Consider the following 19,456-nt stretch of genomic DNA (forward strand, 5'->3'; position numbering starts at 1 on the left):
TGAAAGTTCTTTAAACGCATCCTTTCACAAAAAGGATGCGTTTAGGTTTTTCTCAGAAGTTTTCTTGGAGTATTTTCAAGAAACTTAGCAATGTTCAACTGTTATTTACTAAAAAAAAGCGAGAAACATAACAGCATTATTTTTAATGAAAGATGAGGGTTAAACCTTTATTTTGATATGTCCTACGCTTATAATAGCTACAGAACTACATTTTCTGTAGGCCTTCAAAAATGAGTCAAAAATTGTCCGGCACCAGTTCTTCCCATTTGAGAGAAACCCCTGGCATTGAACGAGTTAATAGATCTGTAAATGTTTCCAAGCCAAAGGAAAAATCAGTTAAAATGCAGTAAATAGAGTTTGAAACCTGACTAAAGGACTGACAATTGGAAGCCGGCGTTTTTTTTTTTTTGCAAGGCCTTAGAGTGCACGATTCCGGATACGGCCTGGAAATGCAACGAGTCAATTACTTCCCTCCTGCCTGCGCGCACACTCGTATAGAAAACACACACACGCACATAAAAGACGAGGGATGGAAACTCTTTTGTTGAACATTACAGCTGCTAGTGAGTGGAAAAAGGAAACAGGAAGTAAACATTCAGCATGGAAGCCATCCTAACATTGTCACATAACACGTGTCATACAACTGCACTGAAAGCAGACATCGGTAAATTGTGACCAGTATAATTAGTTAGTCACTAGTTACTTTATTTAAAAAGTAATCGCGTTAGCCCCCCTTGATTACTGACACCCAAAGTAGAGCGTTCCTATCTAGTTACAAATTACCGTTTGTACTCACATTGAAGTCAACCCATAAAACTGCTAAAAGGTGCGACACGGAATTTGAAACTTTGTTGCTTTCTGCCGCCATATCATAGTTTGAAGTCATGATTACAGCCTCAGTCAGCCTATTCATGAAGACCGTGCGAGTACGTGCATTTCTTGGAAGGCTTCGAATAGACTTTCTTTTTTTCTTTTTCTTTTCCCGAAATCTGTTTTAGGGTTTGGGTTGGCGTTAGGACTGTATTTGAAATAGGCCTTTGCTTACTGTTATTATTAAACCCAACTCACTAACAGAACACTACGTTGACGAGCATAAAATCCCTATCCAACCCCACCCTTTCCATCTACTTTGTGTTTTGCGTCCTGAACATTGTTGCTGAAACAAGATAAAAGCAGATATTATAAATGTTCTTTAAAGTCAGTTGGTTATTGTTAACGCATAAGAGAAAATATTCTACTTTCAACTCATTAAGGACACTTCAAATGAAGCACCCCAGCATTGAAAGTAGCCACATAAAGAAAAAGAAAAAAACAAGTACACCCACCTGTGGAATCTTGAGAGCTTGCACACTAACATAGCCAAGACACGCCATATCCATTTTGTTTTTTGTCTTTAAGCCACTCAAGGATTCATTTTTCCATTTCTGGGTAATGTCCTATGTTTTCTTTTTTTTCTCCAGGAATTGTGAATTGCAAAAAGAATTTTACAAATAAAAAGACCAAATTTCAGCACTCTTATCGGAAATTCCGTGCCCAAACTTTCCCCATTGATTTTTTTTTCTGAGATAAGCCACGCCCCATCCCCTACGTGCTGGCTACCATTTATTACTGGTGACACACACAACCAAATATGCTCATATAAATGACCACTTGATATCAGTAATTGATTTCATAATTGTGAATATGGTTCAGATGTGAGAATATACGGTAATGAGAATATCAGGGTAAGTATCTTCTCTCTTAGTGACTTTTTTTAAAATTATCCATCCGTCACTGCTCTGTGTTCCTTTTTCTCTGTGTCACGTGGTGGAGGACCTCCACGATGGATTGTGTCACCCTCTCACCCAGCGCCGCGCGCAAAGGACAATGGTTTTGGAAAAAATAAAAATAAAATAAAAGTCAGGGAGACTGAAACCTGGCTATCACAAATAAAATATAAAAATTTGGGTTTTCTTCGGGCTTGGTCCTTCAAATCAAGTTAAATGGCCGGGCCCAGGTCGTGTCGGGCTGGAGTTTTTAGGCCCATTCTTACTTCTATTTTAGCGTGTGCTGCTGGCGGATAGTGGGTTGTATGATACTTAGTGAATAAATGAGGAAAGCTCAATGACCATAAGACATTGTGATTTTTGGTCTGCTTTTAAAAAGTAGCGGAGTAACTCACCATGTCGTGATGACAGTTTAAAGTTACTAGATTTTACAGATAATGCGATACAGTACTTGTTACTGTGACAAGTAATTGAGTTCCATTGTAATGCGTTACATGCAACACTGATCATTACCTACCTGCAGCAGATGACGGCCTTGCAGGACAGGGCGAGGTCCAGGAAGGCTTGGCGAAGCTCAAAGGACAGTGCGTATTTGAGGGTTTGCCCGTCGATGATCAGCGCCAGCTCATTTTCCTTTCGCAGGGAGTCGCCCAGGGATGAACAGTGCTCCGTCAGGGTGGCGCGGGTGGCCTTCACAAGACGAAATTACATCAGCTACTAAACGGCACAGTTACTTTATTTGGCGTCTGCTCATGTCTTTCAATCGGCCCGCACCTATTTTACGTACGTTTTGTCATTTGTTTTGTTGTGTACTTTGTCGTGTGTTTTGTTGTGTAGGTTGTCGTTTACTTTGTAATTTATTTTGTTGTTTACTCTTTATCGTACTTTGTCCCGTATTTTGTTGCAACAAAATTTTATTCAAATGAGGCGGCCCAATTGCCTCAGCCTTCCCCACATTGGTTGATCAGTGATGAACAAATCGGCTCTACTGTAGACAAAGAGCTTTGACACTTTGACCTACTTCGTTCATTTGAATAACATTTTGTCGTGACAAAATACACAACAAAAACCTTGACGAAATACATGAAAAATTCATGACAAAATAAATACCAAAATATAAGGCAAAACGCATAAATATATCAGAAAATTGTATTATGTCATACAGAATATTTAGTTTTTACCGAATTTAGTTATTAAATGGCAAGTATTAATTTATACATTTATTTCGACAAATGGCATGATTAATCTTCCATACACCTTGATAAGCCAACGGACGTTTCCTTTTTTTCCAGCACGGCTCACACACGTCGACGAGAACTGTGACAACCTATAATCTCCTGTTAATCCCTTCATTATGTTTGTGTTTTGTTTTCGTAAAGGTGGATGCAAACAAGAATTCCGGCACATACAAAGAAAAACATACAAGCCCCGGGCTGAGAAAAACACAAGCACGAATATTTAGGAGGGGGTTTGGCGCATCTGAGGAAGAAAATAAGAAAGGATGCATTGTTCAGGTAATTGTGGCTGGTGGACTTCTGCGGCGCCGGGAAAAGAAAATGAAGACGATTGTATCTATGTATGTGGCTTGAATTATATTGAAATGCAATTTCCATGATTTTGTACAAATGAATAATTTTAGTGAAATCTTTTTTTAAAACTTATTCACGTACAATGAATATTAAATTGAAAAGCAATTTATGTCACATTTTTTGCAATATAAAAGTACAGACGCTGCCCTACTTATGATCCAGACGATTGTTCGTAAATTGAATTTGTTTGTAAGTTGCTTCAGTGCTATATTTTATAAGTTTAAGGTTTATATAAGTATGTTTATGGCTTGTATAAATAACCTGTATTTTTTTTTCACTAAAAAATAAACCTTTCATAAAATAATATGCTTTATAAAGATGAATAAAGTTAAGTTTAACTTACTATTGGAAGATAGTCTTCAAGAGTTAGGACCACCTCCTGCGTGGTAAAAAGTGGCCGAAAAAAGCGATCCAACCATTTTCTTAACCGCATCAAGCTTATTTATTCCACTTTCATTTCAAATGAAATGGCTCACCTCTTCTTTACACTTTGCACCAACCATATTGAATGGATGCACGAGATATTAAAAAATAAAAATGTCAAAGTTCTTTGCACGCTGGAGATACAGTATAGAATGTTTACACATGAAGTATTAAGTAGAAGGCGGATTTATTCTTCGGGGTGGATGCTGGGTGACCTCTCACAGTGCTACGCGGCGGAAAGCACTACAGTACTGTCCTCTTCTTGGAAAAAGGTGCACTCAATACAAAATCTAATTTACAGCAATCTCTGTATATTTTTCGACATCCCGAAAAAAATGTTCGTATCTACCATCTTTCGTAAGTCAAATGATCCTAAGTAGGGGAGCATCTGTAATACATTGCAATTTTATTGAAAACTTTTCCTAACTAAATCAAGTTTTCTGTATACAGTCAAATGACTTTTTTTGCAATGCGTAACAATGCCATAATCTGCAGACTTAAATACTTCAAAAATAAATAAATAATACATTCAAATTATAATTTTAAAAACACTCATTTATTTAATGTTTTTGCTATTTTTGGATATACTTTTTCTAAGTTTAACCTTATTTTTTCATATTGTATTTTTTTTTGTATTGAAAATAGCAAAAATTATTAACATGTTTTATGCAGTTGTATGATATATAAAAATAATAATAATCAAAATTAAATAATAAATATATTTTTTGCTATTTTGGGGGGGATCATTTTTCTCATTTCAAGCAATATTTTTTCACATTTTATCATTTTTCTATTACTTACACATGAAATACAAGTGTATAATAATTTGTTCCAAAGAATAGTACAAAAAATAATAAATAAAATGTTTTTTTGTTGTTGTTTTTTTGCCATTTTGGGGTTATACATTTTTGTGTGGGATAAATGTGAGCAACTCCAAACGTGGAGCTCTTTTTGAGATGGGTAATATTTTAGTCGCTGGGTAACAAGCACACCCTGCAGGTCTTGCTTTAATAGCCCAATAACCTAGATCCAGAGCCCAATTAGGCTGGTTTTGCACTCTCGTTAAAAGCTTACATTGCAAATCTTCTCACACTTGTAGATGTTTGACGGCATATTTTTCGGAGATAGCGATTATTCCAACTGTCATACTTAAGGTTAGCAAATGTAGGTGTTTTTTTTGTTTGTTTTCTTGTAGTACGAGAAATTCCTTTAAACTCATAATGGAACATAGTTAAAATCTGTCCGATTCCCCCCGAAATGATTTCTTCTCATGCCAACAGGCAGCCTTAAATTCATCCAAGACTAACATTGGCAGCAGAACAAACAAACCTCCTCCCTTGAAAAAAAGTGTGTGGCGCTCTCTTGCACAGATCAAAGGCGAGACAAGGGCAAAAATGCCCAACTAAGTACCTTACGCAAAATTAGCGCTTACTTTCCGTTGCCTCTCCACTGGGGGAAAAGGCGGTCTTACTCATTTGATTTCCTTTTCTTTAATCCTCCAAGCTAAATATTGACTTATCACATGCATCTGAGCTCAAGGAAGCTGGAAAAACACACAAGCTCACTCCGCTCTAAATTTTATCTGGATCATTTTCGGATGACTAAATCACCCAGACACGGTGGTGGAAGAGTTTCGTACCATTTTCTTTGTCTGGAAGAATGGTTCCTGCAAGCAGGAACATCATGTGAGACGTGAGAAAAATCACGTGAGGAATTGACTTAATGGGTAGCCAAGAAATCATGGAGGGATTTACGATGCCTATGATGACTTCATTGCAATCGAAACAACAGCAAGACTAATCTAAATTATCAAGAAAAGTTGATCAATATTGGTGTTTAGTATCGTTAACAAAGGATGAGTTAAAGTTAAAAACAAACACCGGCATCACTCTAAAAATTGGATTTGATAACTGACAAACTATCATCGCTGAATAGCACGTAAGAGGAATGCAATCAGTGATATCAACTTTGATATTGATTATGAGTTAAATATGACTGATTAGGTACGAACACAGATGTGAGGTGAGAGATAAGTAATATCCACTATGGTGTCAATTATGGGTTAAATAGCGCTGAATCGATGCCAACACAGATGTCAGGGGATGAAATCCGTCATATCAACTCAGGTATCGATTATGAGTTAAATATGATTGATAGATAACAACAAAGAGGTGAAGTGATAAGCTAAGTGATATCAACTCTGGTATCCACAATGATTAAATATGATGAGAGGGGATTCGAGCAGCAATATAAACTCTGGATCGATTATTAGTTAAATAGACTTATTTGATACCAACACAGAGGAGAGGGGATGAGATAAGTAATATAAACTCATGTATTTATTAGGAGTAACGTGAGAGATCAAAACTGCTGTGATGGGATGCGATCAGTGATACGAACTGTGGTATCGATTATTAATTGCATGCGACTGATTCCATACTCAACCGGTTCAGGGTGTCCCCTGCCCACTGCCCGAAGATAGCTGGGATGGGCTCCAGCACACCCGTTGACACAACTGAGGATAAGCGGTGCAAATAATGGATGGATGGGTGGGTGGATGATTCGATGCGAACAACAATGTCATCAATGAATCAAAATGTTAACATGACTCATACAATACCGACAAAAAAGGGTTCCAATTCAAACTAATATCAATGAGGACTACTGATGAAATGTGATACCATAGTCAATAATTATATAGTAAAATTAGATATTTGAGAAGACTGGGTCATTTTAAATAATAATTTTATATTATTTGAATATGTTTGGGGGTATTTCATTTTTTATTACGTTTATTTTCTGAAAATAGCAAAAATAATGAAAATAGGCAAAATAATTTGCAAGTTGAACAGTATTGTTTTTTTGCAATCTACTGTGCAAGTAAATTAAATCAACACAGTTTTTTCCATAAAAACACACAAGTCAAATTAAATGAACATATTTTGGCACAAAAATACGCACATGTCGCCAAATGACACCAGTGATAAATGCCCAGGAAATACACTAAAAGGGGACGCTATATTTGCACTTACAGAAGGTATACAGTAAGAGTGCGTGTGAAAAAGATGAATGTCCTATTTGGCCTGCCGTGAAAAAAGGATTGTGGGAAAGTTAGAAAGTGAGTATAGTCGCGGGTCCGTCGGGAATTGCCAAATAAAACATTACCCATGCATGCCCGTAGCGGTTGTGTACGTAAGGGAGTGGTCATGCTATATATATGTCGTTGTTAAGGTCCCGTGATACCCGTACAGATATCAGCTAACACCTATCATCCCCATGAGCTTCATTAAACGAATAAGTGAGGTGGAAAAAGATTTGTATTACCTACAGCAACAGTAAATCAAACTAGAAGAGAACGGTTTGGTGAACTTGATACAAATACGATACCAAATGAGAATAACAGTAAAAATTACCATTGAGATTGGAGGTAAAATCAATTACATCAACAACAAGGCCTGAAACAACCAATGTTAAAACACTCTACAACAAGTTGGTATCATTGATTCAATCCAAAATACTGTAATCGCTTGTTTATTATGGTTAATGGGGACCAGTATACCCCGTGAAAATCCATTAAATAGGCCCCTCCATTTTTCAAATGTGGTCTGCCAGCCCCAGCTTCAGCTATAGTTGACCATTGATAATGGATTGCGGCCGTACAGGTGCTATTCAATTCAGGCGGAAAGGACGGAAAAAAGGCTACCACACAGGACCAAAATTTGCTTTTTAGGCCCTCTCTTTCGGGATAATGGATGACGGTCAAAACAGTGCAGTTATTTTCCACAGTGGCAAGCTACAGCGCCCTGAACATGGTATAAAGGTATAAAGGATTGCGTAATGTTTTTCAACTTGCGATGCACTCAAGCCGCGAAGAAAGAAGTGCAATTTATTGAGGGAATACAGTAAAAGCATATTATCTAACATAAGACTGACACTCTAAAAACCTGAACAGGTTCTTTGCAATATCACAAACAAGATATATATACAGTATAATTGAAGAAGAATATCAAAATTGCTTTAGGGCTGCAACAACTAATTGAGAAAATCGATTAAAAGCTATGGTTTAAAGCGTTGGAAACTAATAACAACATCAATTTGTTGTATCCCAAGATTTATTACCCACCAAGTACGTTTAATCAATGCAAATAAGAGGGCACACTATCCCGTTGTGACGCTGGGAGTTGTAGCACCGCTTTGGTCCTGGAAACAGCGCCAAGACCATTTTTATAAAAAAGTTACCTTACATTTTAAAAAATTCTTATTATTGAATATTGCATCATTACAAACAAAATTGGCATAAGAGTTTCAACTTTGTAGTGTTTGACTGTTTCATCATGAAACAAAGTTAACAATTTTCAAGCTGACAGACAGTGCTGCAGAAATACATAGAAAAAAATGAAAATATGTAAATATAATAACAAATTAAAAATTAAAAAAAAAAATGATAATGGCATGTTTACCTCTACACAAGGGGCAGATTCTTGAACATATATCATTTTCATATTGGTAATGTTTATCATATTCAAAGATTAAACCAAAACAACAGTTTTGTTGACACGTTTTGAAAAGTGGGTTTGTTTACTATTTGGATATAAAAAGAATTGTGTATAAGAAAAACATTGCAACACATAAATTGAAATGTATTGCTTTCTTAGTTGTCCAAATATAATATAATCTTCGGATAAGGTGGTAGGAAAAGAATATCGTACATATTTGCAGGTGTACAACATAAATTTCTATGTATTTTTGTTTAATGTCGATTTAATTGACAAGCACTTGTATTTTTTTTTATTACAGCATGTTCTGTTGTTTGGTCAAGAACTTCAATATTTGAATAAAAAGGAGGAAATTAAAAATGTCTTTGAGAAATCCAATTAATTGAAAAAAAATTATAGACTGATTCATCAATTAAAAAGTTAATCGTTATTTGCAGCCCTATATTGCTTTGGTGAGTAACTAATTTTAGCCCAAAGTTTGGATGGTTCTCTCCTGAAGTAAAATCGGAGGGTGTCAAACGCGAGGTGTGACTGATGATAAGCGAGTCCAGTTCTTAGTCACGCTTTGAAAACAGTCAAAGTTATTTTAAGAGAGTCAGTGTCAGCACACAAACTGGAGACATTTTCAACTCGAACAACAACTATTTTAATTTGTGGAGGCAGCACTTCATATACTAATGGAAGACACATCCATGAAAATCAAAACAGTTTCTTTGATGCACGTTGGAAAGTAATAACCAGACTAAAATGAGACAAACAAGGTGGCAAGCGAAAAAAATAAACCGATACCAACAAAAAGTTAACACAAACGCCACGTCGTTGAAAATGTACAAAACTGGTATCACGGATACCGGTATGATACTGATGAAATTTGAATTAGGCTAACATCAATATTGATATTTGCACTATTTACTTGTACCAACATTACCACAATCAATATCATGATTCATATGAGTGGTATTGCCAATTCTGATAGATCTAATTAATTCAAACGTGAATATCATTGCTATTCTAAAAAGACAACATGTGCTAAAATGCATAAAGTAAGAATAAAAAATAAAATGAAATCTCCCCCAAAAATGGAAATACATCAAATAAGAGTAACAAAAGTGTATATTTATTCTTTTCTTTCGACTTTAAATATTACAGGTGTCAAGGTTTGAAAGTTTTTTTAATCTTTATTTAAAGTTATAAATTGCATACAGTGGGGCCTCTCTAATTCGCGGTTCGCGGGTTCAGAGCTTTGCGGGCCTAAAAAAATAATAATAATAAAATAAAATAATTTATAACCGAGGTCCCACTGTACTAGTTTTTTTTTTTTTTTAGAAAAAAATTATTAGAATTAAATAATGTAATTTTGTTTAAAAATGCTTTTATATATTTACTTTTTTTCCTAGTTTTAGTAGTTGCAGGTACCCATACCACCAAAAAATAGAGCTGATACTAATACTTGGTACCTGTACCCTAATCACGAGTATCTTTTACCTTAAAAAAATACCAGATGCGGCCCATTGGGTGATTTAATCCAGCCTGCTATAAATTTTTGAGTCTGAAAAAAGGTGCGTATAGGTCATTTATATCAAAAGCTAAGATTTTTGAAACCAAATACTCTCGAGCCGCTAAAGAGCAGTATTGAGTTTGTATAGAGTGGTGAGTTGGGTCAACGTTAAAACGAAAGTTACGAATATAACTATGGTCCCGTACGACTGCAGAGGCGGTGCTTCAAGCACCGTATTTCACCTTTGCGCATGCGCAGTTCGAGAAACGCATGTCTCATTAGGAATGTATATAACATCCAGTCTCATCACAGGTGCTCTACCTTCAGAACCTTGTCACGTGAACAGGAAGATTCCGAATGACAAGATGCCCTGGCGGTCGTGCAGTAGAATGGCAGCACATCCCTAAAGACAGATTGGGGGGCCACATGCGGCATAATACGGGAAAAAGTCCCCACATCCAGTGGGACAAGCGCCACTCAGACAAAACAAAGTCCAGACAAGCCGTCACAACGGAGAAAAGTTGACCGAGCAAACAAAAACTCGCCGACGCGACAATGTAGCAGCGCAACGCACGCGTTTACAGATGAAGGCGACACAGCCCGGGCAAACGGACGGCAAAAAGCAGTAGCGAGGCGTCAATATGTGCCCAAATGCAGACCACCGGGAAGAACCAGAAAGTTACCGGGAAGGGACAGCCCCGGCCAAAACAACCAGCAGAAGGCACTGTCATGCCAAGCAAGGAGGGCAACCGGGAAATCACGGAGACAGCAGCGGACATAGCGACACGCAAGACCAGCCGGGAGTATACACATGAACACGGCAGCCCCAAACCCGACAGGGGCTCGCTCACCAAAACGTACACATGGCCGGCTAGCAAAACCCCCGGGAGAAACTTAAGCGGGCAAAGGCCACACCGAGAAAATGCAAGGCCAGACCGAAAAAAAACAAAACAGCATTGGCCAAGGCCACAGCAACAACGTGGAGTCGTTCGGAATCAAACACTGACAAAGCTAACGGGAAGCTGGCTGAACAAAAGCACCTGGCCTTCAAGCAGGAGACCCGGGGGTAAGTTAGAAACAATGCCGGCTGGGAGTAGATGAAGTAGCCCCGATGCAAACAAGAAGATAGTCAAACAAAAAACACATGGCCAGTAGGCAGTCAAACTGGACATAAATAGGAAACAGCACCAACATCGGCCACAGCGACAACACTGGGCCAGCCAGGACTAGGTGCAGTAGACCCGATGCTAGCGGTATATTACCCGGATAAAAACCACCCAGTTTGCTAGCAGGTAAACATGGGAATAAATAGATACAGGGTAGGCATTGGCCATAATGACATCGTGGAAACACCAAAGTCAGACCTGGCAGCCGCAATGCTAGCCAGAAACTATGCAGGGCAAAATTTAAAAAAAAACCTTAACACGCGACAAGTCGCAACGACGGCAGGTAAACAAATCTTATGCAGCCTTCTAAGGGTGTAAAAACACACAGGTCCGGCGAAAACCGTCTCAGGGCTAGTAGCAGTAGAGATGGCAAAAACGACAAGTCCTTTAAGTGAGAAGATACAAAAAGGCGCACCTGTGATGAGACTTGAATTCATAGACATGCCTATTGAGACAGGTGCAATGGAGGGACTAGTTTTAGGTATGCATTTCTTGAACTGCACATGCGCGAAGGTGAAATTCCGTGCTAAAAGCACAGCCTCTGGTGGTCGGTAGGGACGAAATACTGCATTAACTAAACTTTTAAAATAAAGCAGTTAACACATTCAATGCCAGACATTTTTCAATTCCAACTACCGCGTCCTCCCCATGCAGAGTTCGCGTGTTCTCCCTGTGCCCGCATGCGTTTCCTCAAGGCACTCAGGTTAATTGACTGGTCCAAATTGTCTCTATGTGTGAATGAGAGAGTGAGTTGTTTGTCTCTGTGTGCCCTGCAAATGGCTAGCAACCAGTTCAGGGTTTCCCCTGCCTACTTACCGAAGACGGCTGGGATGGGCTCGAGAGCCCCTGTGACCTTACTGAGGATAAGCGGTGCAGAAAATGGATGGATGGATGTGTTGGATGTCCATTGTAATCTGTGATTATAATATGTAGGGTAGATTACTAATGTACGCCAAATGATAAAGCATAAAACTGGAATACAAAGCTAGAAATTTGGAGCTGGCATTCTTTTACTAATCTGGCATGCCTGAGAACAGAAATTCTGGATTCAGGCCCAGAGTCAAACTGTGTTTGACATGCCTCCCTTGAAGCAGTATCACGCTAAGACAATACTTTATGTTAAATAATTACGAATAACTACAAGGAACCAAATGAAAATTAAATCTATAAATGACACTATCAAAGTATCAACATTCCGGTATCCTTCCAACAATCACCAACAACAGTAAAGAGCTTGGTCGGCATGTGTGTGTGCCCAAGCGTGACAAAGCCTGACAAAACTGTCTCGGTAAATACAGACGACATCGGAGACTTTAATTACCTGAGGGCGCACAGAGAGCGACGCCCACCCACCCCATTTGGCAGCTTGGCGGTTACCGCGGCAACCACCTCAAAGGTAGAGAGCCACGAGGCGAGTGAGCCGCGTGGCGAAACAGCAGTAAAACGAGAGAACCGCTAAGAAAGAGCCGCAAAACAAGAGAGCAGAAAATCTATACTCACGTCCAGGGAGTCCTCGTTGACGATGATGAGGGACATGCCGTGCGTCACCAGGCGGCACGAGTAACCTGAAGGCATCACGGGTTGAAAGTTCAAATCTGAGGATCCAGAAAGCTTGGCCAAAAAATGGCAGTTATTCCCGCTTACCGATGTTAATGGCAGTTTCCTGCTTGTCCCCAGTCAGGACCCAGATCTTGATATCGGCTCGCATCAGCGTGGCGATGGTCTCAGGGACGCCAGCCTGAAGGCGGTCCTCAATGGCTGTGGCACCCAGCAGCAGCAAGTTCTGATGGGTTATTTTAAAAAAAAAGAAACAGGAAAAAACAACTCTTATGGTGTCTGGTACAAAACAATTCTTTTTCATAAAGCAGAAATAAGTAACACTAAGGAATAAAAATGGGCCGGGTCGGGCTTAATAAGGTGAGAAGGGTGTGAAGGAAATACCATATGTATTTGTGTATAACGCATACTCGCAATTTTTTATCAAAAATTGGTCTAAAATTTTGATTGACTTCTTCTCAGCTCAAACTAAGCATTGAAAATGATAAACAATCTTGAATACATGTGGCCCTGAGTCAAATCATTTATTGATTACTATAAACACAGTAACAACATAAAATTTACAATGCAATTATTTAATGTCCTTCAAAGTCCAATTCATCTTTAGATACACAAAAGAGTTGTTTTCCTCGTCATGCTTTTTTCCATTTATTTATATCTTTGTTTTCTCCATTCTCCAAAACTCGTCTCAGGTACCTTGGATAAAAATTGTGTTATAATGAGATAAACTCTAATGTGCGTTACACACGGATCAATACGGTATCCCTGCCAACGCGAACTACAATGATTTTAATTCAAACGCACTGCCACTAACGCCTGATTTATTCTAGGAAATCTGACAATACCCCCTTCCACAGCTCAAAACATTTTCTCCTTGGATCTATACAATTCACATGGGTTACCCTTTTTAACTTCAACACAGGGAATTTCTCATAAAGTGAGAGATCTTCATGCCTGTTTATATTTTCTTTAATTCTTTAGTTATGACAGGATTATGATTGACTTTAACGCAAAAAAAGTGTTTTGATGTCATATCAGTTTTGTATCCAAATATTAATGCCGTTAACATTAATTTGTACTTTAACATATCAATATCCTTGTTGGAGTCAGTGATAACCAAAAGCCAGGTTTCATACTGTTATCACTTATAAATCACTTCAAAATGTTTAAGGATAAACTGATGTCAGTTTTGTAACAGCAATGATCACATTAACACGAAAAATGAATCGGGACTTTAACGCATCAATATCATTATTGGAGTCAGTGATAACTAAAGGCAGGTATCATTCTGTTTTTGTCAATCCCTTTAAATTGAATCATTTCTTATATGAAAGATGTATTGGTGAGTCTGTTTTAGTTGATATGTGTAATTAATTTGTACCATATATTCAAGACTACAAGGATTTTAAAACTCACTTTTGGATTTCTGGCATATAAGGTGTTTTTGGATGCACTTTATAGTCTGGAAAGTACAGTATAGAAAAATTTGGCGCACTTTTGAATTTCTCGCAAATTTGAAGTTTTAGGTTCATCTTAAATTCCAGGAAAATATGGCATTTGTACTACTAGATCATGTCTAGTCATATTTTTACATACTGATGAAGTCCTCATAGAGATAATAATATCAATTTTCAAATGGCTATTTAATTCCAGAATAAATCCAAATAAGTTGATCCAAGTTTTTAATATCAATGTTCCGTAGCAGAGTCAGTTTTGAATTTAATCAATAACCACTTCTTGAAAACCTTTTTCATGGCCAAATTCCATCACTTGGAAGGACTTTTAAACCCAATTTCCCCATTATAGGGGCGATGATGCTTCATAGGACAATGCCATACAAACTAATGCCAGCTGCTGTTAATCACGATGGAAGAAGAAATGCACTGTCAAAATGAGGCTACCAGAGAGCAGTGTTGGCATCATTTTAAAGCAGACATGTTGAGATACATGGCTACGATTTTAAGCATTTGGGAGCATTTCACCCCAAATTTAAGCACTTTTCAATTCTTGAAAACACATTATAATTCAAGCATTCAAGGATTTCAAGCACAAACCCGTACAAACCCTGCTAGCAGAGTCAGTTTTGCATTTACCTATATCAGTTTATCATAAAGATTTTTTTCTTCAAAAATGACATCGGTAATGACAGCCTATTCGTAAATATTTCGCTTAGTTAGAATAACCTGTTTTGCCGACACACCTGGACAGCACAGACTGGCAATCCAGAGATAATGAATATGGGTCATCGATACATAGAAGTATTGTACTATTATTAGCGATTAAAGTATCATTCTTGAACCATGCTTTTGTTATCCTTATCAGACATTTGAAACTGCTCCCTACAGACCGCATGGACGTCTTGTCTGTCGAGTGTGGATCCCAGTGGCTAAATGAGTGGGACGAGGGCGACGATCACGCCAAAAACATCACCTTCCTTGTAATTATAACCCAGAAGCAGCTCTATTGGTGATTCGGGTGCCAAGGATCCTTCCACTTACCACCCCCTCCCCGGACTTGAATTTACACAGCAATTAAACTCACATGTACGCTTATTAGTCTCACTCAAATGGGCATGCAAACACTCCCCGCTTGGTAACACCGCTGTGTTGTTGACTGCACTTTTATGGGGGATGGGGGTAGGAGTTATTTGCAGGCTGGCATCCTGGCTAATTAGCCTTGTGGTCTCCTGGTCGGAGCGCTCCTCTTGTTTCCTAATTTTAATCTCACTCCCTCTTTTTGCATTTTCTAATGCAGCGACCCCGCCACCTGCTGGTGAGTGAGAATAAAGCTTTTGCAGGTTGCTATCCAAAAGGTTGAACAGACTGAATCACATTAACAAACTTATTATGAACCGTTTTAGGGCAATCCCTACATTTTTTTCTCTAAAGAAAACCACAATGATTGATTGATACAACACCGATATTGCTAACCCACACTCACAAAAAAGCACTGGGGCGACCATTACTGTCAAGGCTTCAGGTTTGTCAGGTATGATAGCAGTTTCAAATACTGATGAACTGATGATATAAAAATTAAATGAGGCATGTATCCTTGACAACTGCAAAGGGGCTCATGTTAAGAATTTAACAGATAACTAGTTTAGATACCAGATACCACTCTTTTTTTTATTAAGTTAATGAGACTCACATCAACAGTTTTAAAAAAACTACCAACTTCACAACACTTAAACAAATACCAACAATTGAGGTTGGTATTCACAAAATTGGTGTCAGAAACCAATACTAACAATCATCACACAAACCAAATATTTTCCAAACCTTTTCCAGTAGTTCATAGCACTCCTCAAGTTTTTGCGCCCTGTCTTTGAGCACGGTGCTGACCCGGTTGTATTCCTTTAGCCATTCCTGGTAGGTGTCCTCTCGCAGGTCCACGTAAGCGAAACACAAAGTTCTCAGTCCTGCAAGTACAGAAAAGGGTCAGGAAGGGCAGCAAGGGAAAAAAGCAAAAACAACAATAAATGCTTACCTTCCGTAGCGAACTGCTCCAGGTGAGCAATGGTCAAGTCTTTGTACTGACAGTCCGCGGTCAGACGTTCAAATATCACATTGTCCTTAAAGGAATTACAAAATATCATTTTTCTTCCCAATTAAGCACAGAACGTGTAGTGTTCCTTCCCAAAAACATGCAAATATGTTCCATAATATTCCACGCGCAATGGATCTTGAGAAACTTCATTTCAAAGTAGACAGTTTGACCTCATATATATACCCTAGAGCTGTGTTGTCATCGGTAACTACGAGAAGCAAAACAAACGGCGCGTCCCTTTGAAAAACAGACTGCGATGGTTGTAATCAGCAACGGCATAGTGCTAATTTTTGCTTGGAGTAATTGGAACTTTGCTGACCGAGTCGCTGGGGGACTTCTGATTGTTTTGTCCCGAGTTGCGTGCCTTGATCATCAAATGCTTTGTTGGGCAAGTTTACCTGCCGTGGTGTCCAGCGTGAGTTCCTCTTTTGCTTTCGCCTCCTTTTAGGTATGTGTTTGTGACTTTTTATTTTATGTTTTTTGCCGCGTGTCCTGCAATTAATAAATTATTTTTATAGAGAAAGTGTACTAATGTTAGCGTTTGGGCTACCGAAGGCCTTCAGGATACCCCCCTCAGCAGTCAGCTAACCTGCCGTGCTAATTGTTTTTTGCAAGCTGGGTTCATATTTGTTGCTGTAATATTTTTTTTGCTGTTAGCTCCTAGTTATCCTGGCTGCTTACTGCTTGTGTTTGGTTGGCCAGCCCTTTTGTTTTTCTGCAGATTGGTCCCGGTAAGCCAATTTTAGCAGCCGACTAGCCTGCCGTGTCCCGGCTGGTTTAGCCTTTGTTAACTCTGTATTATTTTTGCAAGCTCGCCCCAATTTGGCTGCTTGCCATTTGTGGCTGGCTTACTAGGGTACTTTGTATATATATATATATATATATATATATATATATATATATATATATATATATATAGGACTGGCGCACAAGTTAATGGGTCAGCCTGGGATAATGTAACGAGTCGCTAAAAGTTAACAGGGAATTCATCAGTTAAATCAGACACTGAGGAAAGTCAGAAGAGCGCGAAGAAATTGTAGTCACCAGCTGGTGCTCTGTGGATTATTTTCGAATTTTGAAAGCCACTGAGACGGTGGTGGGAGAGAACCCAATAGAGAGGCTGCAGGTACATCTTACTGCTGTGGCTAGGCTAATAACTCTCCTAAGCCACCACTGGCGAACCTGTATCTCACAAACGGCGGATCCGTTATCCATGAAACAGATGACCTGGAGCTACAACTCATGGGAAACTGCTACATTCGGGGCAGTTAAATTTTAACCATCGTGGAGACCTGGTTCAATCTGAGGAGCCCCGATGCTAGCATGAAACTGGCCAGCCGCTCTCTAAAAATCCTTTGTTGCACAGAAAGTAGAAGCCTTCCAATTTTGTTGCACTTTTTTAGAATGACCATAAAGACCATTTATCCAACTGCAAATATGTGTTATGCGTTTTTTACCTGTAGGTCTATAGTTGTTATTTTTTTCCAGTTGTATACTCTAAGGTGGTAAAAGTGTCATCTAAAGGGAAGTTTGACCCTTGGGGGCTTGTATGAAGGTGCAACGCTACTTTGCGGGTTTTCACTTTTGGCAGGGGTTCTGGTCCCAATTAACCACAATAACCGAGGGATCGCTACCGGTACTTATAAAAACTAAAGCTGCCAACATACCGCTCCTTTGCAATAGAGCCTCAGCCTTCCATTAGGGGTCCTCACCACCGCTGACATACGTTTGCGGTTACTGTAAAAAGAAAGTTAAACATTTACAAAAATATTTATTTATGGTTCCTAAACACAAGACGTACCTCGAGAACTCCAACACGTTCAGTAACTGGTAGGTCAACTCTTTTCCTCTCTGAAAGACAACCCAACATCAACTCCTCTTCCACTCCCAAAAGACAAAAAAATAAACAATCAAAGATGGAAAATTACAGCCTCGATGATGACCGAGTCCGGTGTTCGAGCTGTGAAGACAAAACCGAGACCCTTGGCTCCCTTGACTAGGGCGCCCTCGTCTGGCGAGGAGGCCTGGTAGATTATCTGATTGTCGTTGCGCTCAGGCACCACCGTGTGGCACACGGCCATCATGGTCAAGAACTCGCAGATTTGAGGGGACGTCGGCTGCACACAAATGAATAAAATCAAATAATCTATTGAATAAATCCATACCATTATTTTGTGATTGAAAAAACTGTGTACTGAATAAGTTTCATTAGATTACAAAATTATTCAACTCTTTGTCAATTAAATGGAGTAAAATATAATTTCAAAGGTTTTTAAAATAAAGTAAACCAAAGTCTTAATTTGGGTTAGTTAAGAAAAAAAAAATCCCGTGCTGTCCTCATTTTAAAGACCATATTTGTACATTTTTATATAGCTTACATGAAAATGTTAATAAAAACAACAATTCATTTTTTTTACTATTTCTACCTAGGAAAAGTCATACATTTTAAAGTTAAATAAAATATATTTTAGGGGATTTTCTGGGGAGTTTTAACAACACAGTAGTGGGACATTTTGACCAAAAGATGACAGGGCTAATATTTGCCATGTCAAAATGATTAAATTACATTTAAATAAATTAAAAAAAAAGATCAAATGTTGTAAAAAGCGTGAATAAATTGCACTGTTCAATACAATATTAACAACAAAAATTGTTAATCATTATCATGCAAATAAGTAGTATTAATGGCTCTGTAAAAGTTGCAGAATATTTTAATTAATGAACTCCCAGTAGTAATAAATTGAAAGAGAACCAAACAATAAATTATGTAAATAGGTAGTACTGCATTGTTTTGCAAAAGTTGTATTAAATCAAGGCCTGCTATGGCAAGAAAACTTTAATTAAGTATTCAATATTGAAAAAAAAGTAAAATAACACCATAACAAAAAATGAAATACAATTTTCTGCATTGCACAGCATTATATTATACATTTTAGCTGTAGAAAGTGTTTAACATATTTTCCATTTTTTTAAGATCAAATCAACATTTTTAACAAATTAACAAATTTACATTTATTACATTTTTAACGTTCAATTTATGTTGAAAATATGAAATGAAATACAAATAAACACAAATGTATTCTATTTTTACGATTATTTCTAGCAAATTAAGAAATACTTAAAACGGACAAAATGATTTGGAACTTAATTTATTTAGCTTGCAGCATAGACTAAAATGTAATCCATACCATAATCACACAAACCAAACTTTTCCATAACAATATTATTTATCTGTAATATCTGTAGAACGGATTATTTTGAAACATGATCCAATATAATGCAGATATATTACCTAATTTGAAGAATTATTTTTCTTATTCTGGGACACCTACGTGATTTTTTTCAATGTTCTGGATGAGAGCCGGGTCGTCAAACTCTGTGGAGTTGTTGCTGCTGGACGGCAAGTTGCTGTTGA

General features: G+C 38.0%; 1 protein-coding gene across 1 annotated transcript in view; it reads right to left on the reverse strand.

Moving 5' to 3' along the window:
- Positions 1-19,456, reverse strand: part of atp8a2 (ATPase phospholipid transporting 8A2) — a 68,501-nt gene that overhangs the window by 23,544 nt on the left and 25,501 nt on the right. The window contains exons 17-25 of the mRNA XM_088322836.1: positions 19,374-19,449; positions 17,970-18,158; positions 17,843-17,892; positions 17,709-17,778; positions 15,982-16,066; positions 15,774-15,913; positions 12,583-12,721; positions 12,439-12,503; positions 2,284-2,456 (exon numbers count right to left, since the gene is read on the reverse strand). Coding sequence (XP_088178962.1) covers positions 2,284-2,456; positions 12,439-12,503; positions 12,583-12,721; positions 15,774-15,913; positions 15,982-16,066; positions 17,709-17,778; positions 17,843-17,892; positions 17,970-18,158; positions 19,374-19,449 — 987 coding nt within the window. The remainder of the gene's footprint in view (positions 1-2,283; positions 2,457-12,438; positions 12,504-12,582; positions 12,722-15,773; positions 15,914-15,981; positions 16,067-17,708; positions 17,779-17,842; positions 17,893-17,969; positions 18,159-19,373; positions 19,450-19,456) is intronic.

The sequence above is a fragment of the Urocampus carinirostris genome, chromosome 18 (assembly GCF_059441175.1).
Source record: "Urocampus carinirostris isolate Australia breed hairy pipefish chromosome 18, RoL_Ucar_1.0, whole genome shotgun sequence".
NCBI classification, from domain to species: domain Eukaryota; kingdom Metazoa; phylum Chordata; class Actinopteri; order Syngnathiformes; family Syngnathidae; genus Urocampus; species Urocampus carinirostris.